Source organism: Quercus robur, chromosome 1 (assembly GCF_932294415.1).
Source record: "Quercus robur chromosome 1, dhQueRobu3.1, whole genome shotgun sequence".
NCBI lineage: Eukaryota > Viridiplantae > Streptophyta > Magnoliopsida > Fagales > Fagaceae > Quercus > Quercus robur.
In genome coordinates, this window is record NC_065534.1 from 38789262 (window position 1) to 38799462 (window position 10201).

Consider the following 10201-nt stretch of genomic DNA (forward strand, 5'->3'; position numbering starts at 1 on the left):
GAGGACTAAACTGTCTTCGGCTGCATCTCCGGGCCATTTTGTGTCTTATATTTTTGAGCTTGGGCCATAACCTTCTTCGGCTTGGGCCTTTGGATTCCCCATGAGCAAATGGGCCTGGCCCATAAATTATTGGACCCCACAAATTGTATTAATGTTTTAGAATGGGTTTAGTTGTTTTATATTAATATTTTAATTTAAAGTGATGAATTAAATTTTCTTTAATTTAATATTTATATAAAAATTCAGGGGGAAAAAGTGATTTTTAAAGGTCCAAGACTCCAAAGTCCAAAAAAAAAAAAAAAATTATTATTAATATAACCAAACACCAAAAAAAAGAAACAGCGTTACTTAAAAAAAAGATTTTAAAGAAAAGAATTTTCAAAGAACAAAAGATAAAAAAGTGAAATACCAGTGCAGCCCCTAGGCTCTCGGACACGATACTCCCTGAGACACAGACAGAGGCAGAGAGTCGATCACCGCTCATCAGAGACCCTGCGACCAAACAAAGCACAGCAATGGAGGAGGGCGGTGCAGCCGATCCGAATGGAAAAGGCAAAGGCGAGAGCAAGGACATAACGATCTCAATCAAATTCAGCGGCAGATCAATTCCGCTCACTCTCTCACCTGACTCCACCATCACTCACCTCAAATCCCTTCTCCAACCCCTTACCAATGTCCTCACTCGTGGCCAAAAGCTCATCTTCAAAGGTTCCATCTCTCTTTCTCTCTGAATTCTCGCTTTCTCTCTCTAGAATGAAACTTGTATCTTTGTGGATAGGGAAGGTTTTGGTCGATACGATGACGTTGAGAGCATCGGAGATCACCAGTGGTGCCAAGGTCATGCTCATGGCCTCTCAGGGTTTGCACCAAGGGGTACATACATCATACATTTCCACTTCATTTACGTGTGCAGAGATAAAAATGGAAATTTGAAATTTCAGTAAGCCGTTTAATTAAATTTAGGGTTTGTTTTTGAATGAATTAGGATGGACCAATACTAAAACAAGCTCAGAGTGTACCAAGGAGAGTTGATAATAAATTGGAGAAGCCGCAAGTTCCTGTGGACAAGAACAGATTAGAACGATGGAAGGCAACTGGAGTTGTAGCATTGTCTCAATGCAACTTGAAGGTACCAATCAATAACGGTTCTTCTTTATTATGGACTTGGTTTGCTCTTAGTAACTTCCACATTGCTGAATATCTCTTGGAATCTAATTAATATTTCTAAATTTGTTATAAATAGAACTAAATTTAGATGGGTATCGGGCATCTGTGTTGTTGCCAATGAGTTCTAGCTCAACTGCCACCTCCTCCTTGGCTTTGAGACTTACTGGATGTGTGTGTAACTTACCTACCAAAAATAAATTAAAAAAAATCAGGCATCAGTGTTGTTGGATGTCGTTGTTGATTGAATATGCATTTTGTAGGAAAAATTTGCAGCCATGATGGCCTTATCTGTAACAACTAATAAATGTGATGCGGGAGACGCAAGAAGATTTTTATTTAGTATTATTTATGTTTGCAAGTCAATTGTATTTTTTATGTATGAGGTCCTAGTAGTTTATTAGTCTATTAATATTTAATTTGGAAGCAAGATTATTTTCATAATAAGGTAATTAGGGATTTCTAGTCAATTAGAATTAGGGTTTAATAATCCTTTATAAGCAACCTATTGTACTTCTTGAGGAGATAGTTGATATTTTGATGAATGAAAAAAATGGCCGTTTGGTCTTTCTTTGGTCCGGTGTTGATTCTAGGTCTACCCTAAGTGCTGACTCCAAGCAAGGCCTAGGTGCTGACTCCTAGGTCATATCCCTTTATTTTATTGTTGTTTCAGTTTTATTCTGGTTGTTTGCGTCAAAATGTGTCTCAACCATATCACTAGCATTGAGATCATTTTTTATGCTAATGGAAGTAGTAAGTCTGGCAGAGTTTTATTGTAAGTATAAAAATAAAGAGGTTTTTGGCTCTTGTAGGGAACATATTTTTGATGAGTAAGATAAAAAATAATTCCATTAAAATCCAGAATATGGGGTGCTACCCATGTACACAGGATGTATACAAAGTAGAATGCAAGAAAGTTTACGTAGAAAATTCAAATTATCAAGAAAAGCTAAAAAAATCTGAAGAAGCAGTAGATCTGGCAGCATATCCCCAGTATATAAGGATCACAGAAGAATAAACTTAAATTCAGTTACTGAAGATTCCCGTCTTTCAAATATTCTAGCATTCTGCTCTCTCTCTCTCTCTCTCTCTCTCTCCATATACATCACATTAAACACAACAGAATAATCTTCCAAGTCTATGAACTTGCTTTTTTACCAAAGGAACCTATCCAACAAGCCAAAACTCTAGAATTGTCCTCAGCATTACCCAATGCACCCCAAACAAACACAAGATGAGCGACTGTAGGTCTCTTGCAACTTCACAATAAAGAAATAAGTGACCCATTGACTCCCCATCAGATTTGCACATACAACACCAATCCATAATTATAATAACTCTTTTCCTCATGTGATCAGTTGTTAGGGCCACTTATTGTCTTGGCCTGGATAAACCTTTGCTGAATTTAGTTCATCTAAGAAAAGAGCTACAGATTCTAACTCCAAATCATGTGTTGCTTGTTAAAAGAAGGAATCCAATGCACACTGCCATTGGATGCATCCAAATACTCTGCCACTGTTGCATCTTTATTTCTAGCTATCATGATAAGCTCTGGGTATCTTTTCTTGAAAAAGCATCACCCTCACACCAATAAACATGCCAAAAACGAACCCTTATGCTACCCCCCACGTCTAATCTAACATATCTTGCAAAAGTAGTCTATCCATGATGAATACGCTTCCAAAGGCTCACACCATGTGGTACCTTCCCAACATCTAAACACCATCCTCCCCGGGCACTACCATATTTCATATTTATTGATTTTATTAAAGAGAGTCTGTTTCCACCATGCATTGCCATAACCATTTGCCAAGAAAGGCTTGATTGAAGGTCAGTAAACTCCAAGCCCCCAAGCCTCCTTGTTGGATTGGGGTGAAAATGGAGTTCCAATTGACTAAATGGAAATTGATCTATCCCCCATACTTCCCCATAAAAAATCTCTTTAAAGTTTCTCCGTTCTATTTGCTAATCCAGCTACTAGAGGAAATGATGACATGAGGCAAGTAGGAAGGCTAGAAAGCATACTCTTGATCAGGGTGAGCTGCCCTCCCTTGGATAAGTCAAACTTACTTTTTTCCAGCCCACCAGAATTTTTCCCATTACAGAATGCCATCCCAAACAGTTTGTGCCTTACAAGCGCCAAGTGGTAGTGCCAAATATTTCAACTGCAAATGTGACACTTTACAACCAAGTATATCTGCCAGCCCATCAACTTGTAGGATCTGACCCACTGGCACTAGCTTTGACCTGCCCAAGTTTATCTTCAAGCCTGTGACAGTGTCAAAAGCCTAAGAGAATACGCTGCAAGAACCTAAGCTGGTAGGCAACATATTGGTTTAGATTGTCTTTCATTTTTAACATACAACTCTCCAATATCAAATTATAGTTTGTCAATGACAAAAAGAAAAAAAATTCTGACATTCATACTTTTATTGAATCCATAAAAGTTGGTTTAAATTCTTCCATGTGTTAACTTTTTCCCATTATTCTTGTATTTTAAAATATTCAAGGCCATCCCTGATGAAGTGTGGGCTTGTGGACCTTCCGCAAGGGTCCTTGATTTGAGCAATAACTCTGTTCAAGATGTACCTGCTCAAGTTGGCTGTTTGAGTTCCATTCAAGTAAGCAAACTCCTTTCTTTCTTCTAAATTTGATTTATAACCTCTTTGAATATAATAAACTTTACTACTTTATTCTCAAAATTTTGTAGAAATTGTTCCTCAATGCAAATTCTATAATGGATGAATCCATCAGCTGGGAAGCACTAACATCTCTGAAGTATCTAACAGTTCTATCTCTGAACCAAAACCAGTGAGTATTCTCTGTATTATATGACTTATTATTCACTCTAAAGTATAAACCACGAAAGTCTTTTGTGTTTCTATGTACATTCTAGGTAATGCCAAAGATATCTACGTATGATAGAATTATTTATCAAAAAAAATCTATGTATGATAGAATTATAAGTCAGTATATTGCTTGAAGTGTGTCTGGAAAGTAGGAGTAGGAAAGGTGTCCCACATCTTGCACTAATACATGCAATTGTTAAGAGAGAGACAAGGAAAACACATTACTATTTGCTTATGTTCTTCCTTATAAAATTATGAAGGGGTTGTAAGGCTTGATGGTTAGGAGTACCAAAGTGCGAGAGCTGTTAAATATCTTGAATTAATAATTTATAAAGATTGATAGATCGAAAAGGTTGTTAATCATAGGATAAGTGTAAGGTTTCTGAAGTGAAAAAGTGCATCAAGATATATGTGTGATTAAAGAATACCTATCAAGTTGAAGGGAAAATTTTATAAGATTGCTATAAGACCAGCTATGCTCAGTGGTACTAAATGTTAGGTTATTAAGGAGATGAGTGTAGTTGAAATGAGAATGCTAAGATGTATAAATAGAAATATAAGGAATAATAGGATTTGAAATGAGGAAATTCGCTTAAAGATAGGGGTGCTCTTATTGATGAAAAGATAAGGGAAATTGCTTGAGATGATTTGTTCATGTTTGGAGGAGAGCAATTAATGCACTAGTGAGAAAGATTGGGTTGATTTAAGTTGAGAGAACAAAAAAAAGTTAGATAAAGACCAAAAATAACATTAATAGAACTAGTAAAAAAAAGACATACTCCCTCCGTCCCACTTTGTTTGTCCTATTTGAAAAGTCAAACTTTTTAAAGGAACATCATTTATTGTCTTGTCTATCTTTTAAAAATGTATAAGTTTCCAAAACTACCCTTAAATAAATTAATCAAAAAATTGAATTAGTAAATTAATAGAGGTATAATAGGAACATTAGTAAACTAATGACTTTTATTTTTAGAAACAGGACAATATTTTGGGACATCTCAAAATGGAATAAAGGACAAACAAAGTGGGATGGAGGGAGTATTAATTAGGAAAGTAACATAGAGTATGAATTTATATAGAATAGAATGGTGGAGAAGAATACATGTGACCAACTATGACTAGTCTATTGAGGATATATATTCAAACCCAAAATTTTGAAACTAAAGCTTGGCTGTTGTTTTTGTTGTTGTCTTAGATAGGTTATTTTTATTGTCTTTCAAGCAGTTTATGATTGTCAAGCCTTATTCGGGCCAAGCGAAGCACCTTGTTTAAGCAATGGTTTGATCTCAGTAAAAGTAGGTATTTTGGTTATCTGATGTTGCTTGTAATGGTCAGATTATTTTCCTAATAAGTTGTATGAAGAGGTTATACCCTACTCCCTTGTTTACTTTGTGATATCTGTATAGCCAATCCCAATTGATTGGAATTAAGGTTTTTGAGTTGAGTTTGTGATATTTGGATCTCCTTACATCATGCTGCATGTTTAATTACTATGACTTGTATGGCTAATGCAGTTTAACAAGTTTACCATCTTCACTGGGTGCGCTGACTTCACTGAGGCAACTTCATGTTGCAAACAACAGTTTGACTAGCCTCCCAATTGAAATAGGTCTATTGACTCAGCTTGAGGTCTTGAAGGTCAATAATAACAGGTAATGTGCATGCAGTAATTAATTATTTTGGGCAAAGATAAGTTTTTCTTAATGGGCATTGGAAGATGTCAAAACTGATTCATTGCCGTATTTTTATTGTTCTTTTAAAAAAATAATAATAATTAATTCCCCTGCATGATTTAACCTGTATGCACAATGCGCTGCACTTTTCTTAATATTCATTTTAAATATTGTGTCATTGATTTAATAGATTCATGTGATTTGGTTGATTGAGCATTTGCATTTCATTATGGTTTTTAGTTACTATCCCTGCAATATGCAAACCAAAAGATTATATATTTTGTCAACGCTATATATTTGTTTATTTATTTATTTATTTTATAAGTAATTGTCATAAAAAAAAAAAAGAGTCACCCAAGTAAATGTATTTTCATTGAGTGTCCAGAACCACCTCCATCAAGCACATCTAAGAGATTTAAATCAAAGCACACGTATACAGAAAAAACCGGGAAAAAAAGGAAGAGATTGCACCAATAAAAAGAAAACCAGTGTAGATAAATAAAAAAGGGTCAAATGCAATAGAACCTCTTGAACTTTGGGTTAAAATCAAATTGACCTCTTGTTCTTCTAATTTGGGCCTTCCTCAATTTTTCTTTGTTTTTTTAAAGAAAAACTTTGAGAAAAGCCCAAACTAATCCTTTTATTGGCCTTCCGTTGCTTGAATTGGCAAAAAATGCAATCATGTGCAACACACATGATGCATTTTAATTCAAAAAACAATTTTTTTAATAAGTAATAAGCTTTATAGGAAAAAATCAGAAAGTATCATGCACACAGGAAGTATACTAGATGTACATCATAGCTAAGCTCTAAAATTACAATGATCAATAAACTCTAAGAAGTTTGAGAAGGAGAAACTTCTTCATGCCAACACCCCTTCAAACAAAGTTCTTAGGAAGTGAAATTATTTGTTTTAAATTTAACTCCCAAAATTCATAATAATTGATCAAAATGTGAATGCAAATTAGTGAATAATTGGCAATTCTGAAAAGGTTGGTAGTTCAATATACTAATTATATACTATAACAAAATTGTTCGACATGAAATTCATAATGAAAAGCATGGTCCAGGTCCAGGAGATCAATCTGCTATCATGCTTGAAGAGATTCTTTGCTCTCCTGACGGCCAAAAACTAATTTCAGGTGTAAGAGGTCCCAGTCTCCATTCCAATGAAATGAACCAATACCAATCTTCAGATTCTGAATCTCATAGATTCACCAATTGGCAATTGATCAAATAGAAAATTTCCAAGTTAAAAACTTAATAGTGAGAAACTTTAGAAGGTATAGAACAAAAAAAAAAAAAAAAAAAAAAAAAAACTAATAATTTACCTCATCTATGGGAGGCAGAGATCTCTGGAAGTGATAAAGAAATGGCTTCCTGTTGGAGGTGCAGTTGGACCAGAATATATGGCCAGACTCTGTTCTTGGGTCTTTATCCCCTGAATTTTTTTGTTATTTTTTTCCCTCTCAAAAGATTATATTAGATTTGGTTGCTTACTTTGCATTGATTTTACTATTCTCAAATAATAGAGCAGCAGAGTTTCAGACTTTCAGTTATACCCAGCTTGGATATTTGTTTTTGGAGAATTATTTTTAATGAATTGTGCTATTTCTGCCACTTAGGTTCATTAAACCCTAACTGTTTACAATAATTTGATACATCCCAAACCAAGCACATTGATATGTGAATTCAAATTTACAAAATTGAAGACTACATTAATATTGTACACTTTTTTTTTTTTCTTTTATCTGTTTTAAATTGGTGCTGGCTGTGCACTGTCTAATTTTTACAGGTCAAGGTATATTTGTAAGTGAACATTGGTAGGTGAAAGTGGTTTGTAAATTGTAAACCACTCATTGGTATACATTACTGAAAACATTCAAAAAACTTTGGGGGAAAAAAATGACGAAGCCTTTATAGAGTAGTTAGAATGAGTGTAAAGAAGAGTTTTATTTAAACTTTTTCCTTAGAGCAAAAAATTGTGGCAGCACTTAGACTTTTTTCCCCCCTTATTCAACGTGTGTATTTTTAGGTGGAGAGTGAAGAAGGCCTCCTTCCAATGGGGCCGTCAGTGAGATACACTCTGGAAGAGTTATATATATAAAAGAGTCTTTTAGTAGTAGGATAATTATTTCTACAAAGTTGGCTATGACACTTGGCAAATTTATTCCATATTAGTTATGCCACTTATCATTATGTGACAATTTAGAGTTTCAAAATTTAACATTCCCTCAGCTTCTGCTTTAATATATTACTAGAAAATTAGTAATTCTTTAGTTCCTTATTTGCATTTTGGGCTGGAAGCACCAAAATTGTTAATATCCATATAATTTTCTTTGCCCAATGCCTTTTATATCTTAAATGCAGAACTTTATGGATATTTCAAAGATTAAAAAATAAATAAACAAATAGTCTGACATTCTGGAATGTATAAAGTTTCTTGACTTTTACACAACGATGATGTTTCAAGGAAATAATTTTTAGAAGAGTATTTCGTGCTCATAACCAATAATTTGTGTTCTATTGATGTTGCATTGTCTCTCTGGATCAGGATAAGCATCATTCCTGCACGTATAGGTGACTGTAATTCTCTTATTGAGGTATGATTCTGGTGTCTTTGTCTTTATTCAGTCCTCCCCTCCCCTCCCTTTTCTCCCCTTTCTTCCTTTGGGTCTGAGGTGTAAAGTAGATAATCCAACTATTGCAATCCAGACAAAAGCAATGGCTCTTTTATAATAAATATTTATAGTATATATCTTTCTTATATTGTTTTCTTGGTTTTTTCATTGTGCAGGTTGATCTTTCATCAAATCTTCTGTCAGAGTTGCCAGAGACTTTTGGCAATTTGCATGATTTGAAGGTCTGTACTTGTGTTATTGATTCTCTTCTTTCACCCTCTATTCTTTCTACGTTAACACTTTTTCCTTTTCACTGTGAGCTGGATTTATATGGAAAATTTAGCCCATAAGCCAAAATTTTCATGCAAAAAATAAGAAACCTCAGTTTTAGGAGGGTTGTGCAACAACTTGTGGACTGTCAGAGGTGTCAGTCCCGGACATTTAGAAATAAATTATAAGTTAAATTACTAATTTGTTCCTCCAACTTAAACTATTAATTGTGTCAGTTTGGTACTTCAACTTTCAAATCAAGTCAATGTCATCCTTGGATCTCCTCTCTATTTAAATTTTAACAAAATTGACTTGTTTCTGAAACTTTTACACCTATTTAAAAGTGAGTTCCATTTGCCACATCAGGTAATTTCATTAAAATTCAAACGGATAGAAGATCCAAGGATGACATTGACTTCGCCACAATAGTCTTTACTAGTTGGAGATCGAACTTGTAATTGAGCCAAAATTATATAAGCAACAAAGCAACAGATAGTTTGGGAGGGTTGTCTTCACTACAATTGTCTTTGTAAGACAAGGAATTGTTTTTCACTTTATTGAAATTCAATGTATTCCTGTCACTAAAAAATTCAGGTATCCACTGTATCTTTGTCAACTGAATGTTGTACTCTACTATACCTGTCAACCTACAACAAAATCATTTTTTGTTTTTTTAATTGGTTAGTTACCCAAGCACTGAATCTTGAAACCACAACCAACCTCACCTTCCGCCTAGAACATGTAAGGGGAGGAGGTGCCAGTTGTGCTAGAACTTGCTGGCAACCCTACAACAAAACTTTTTAACTCCTATTAAGTCAAATTGTTACTCAAAGAGATGGAATTCAAAATGCATACACATCAGGATAGTGCGGATACTATCTGGAAAGGAAGTTGGCGGCAACTTCTTGAGGCACTATCTTTAAAAAAAAAGAACACACACACACAAACAAACATGAGGACAGTGCAGATATTATCTAGAAGAAAAGCTGGTGGCAACTTCTTGAGCACCGTCTTAAAAAAATGATGTGTTTTCAGGTGCACGTGGTACAAAGTTGGTGTATTATGATTTTATGCTAATATCCCAATCCTGTGCAGGCTTTGCATCTCAGTAACAATGGGCTAAAATCACTTCCTTCTACACTATTCAAGATGTGCCTTCAGCTCTCAACACTGGACCTCCACAACACAGAAATTACAATGGATCTCCTCCGGCAGGTGCATATGCTTGATCCATTTGTCTAGTACATTTTATACCATTTTTATCAGAATGCCTGATAACAACATGCTTCTTACAGTTTGAAGGATGGGAAAGCTTCGATGAACGCCGTCTCTTAAAGCATCAGAAGCAGCTGGATTTCCGTGTTGTGAACTCTGCTAAATTTGATGAAGGTGCAGACAAAAACTGAAGGTCCATTTTTAGATTGTAGATAGCAGTTTTGCAAGTTATTGGTGTGGACTGGCCTTTGAATCTGGAATTAATTAGTCATTTTATTTTACTTGATTATACCGTAAGGTGGCAGACTCTAGATTTTTACTGATGATATTAAAAAATGTCATTTTATATGAATCAGTGAAATCAAGTTCAATGAATACAAGGGGAAAGGTCTCAACCATTATTTAGCAA

The 10201-nt window shown here is 34.8% G+C and overlaps 1 protein-coding gene across 1 annotated transcript; it reads left to right on the forward strand.

Moving 5' to 3' along the window:
- Positions 1 to 376: 376 nt before the first annotated feature.
- LOC126689302 (LRR repeats and ubiquitin-like domain-containing protein At2g30105) lies at positions 377 to 10201 on the forward strand. Its single transcript, XM_050384457.1, has 10 exons — positions 377 to 708; positions 779 to 873; positions 986 to 1129; positions 3675 to 3785; positions 3875 to 3975; positions 5528 to 5665; positions 8241 to 8289; positions 8484 to 8549; positions 9673 to 9792; positions 9873 to 10201. The coding sequence occupies exons 1-10, from the start codon at positions 516 to 518 to the stop codon at positions 9981 to 9983; spliced, it is 1128 nt and encodes a 375-aa protein (XP_050240414.1). The 5' UTR covers positions 377 to 515; the 3' UTR covers positions 9984 to 10201.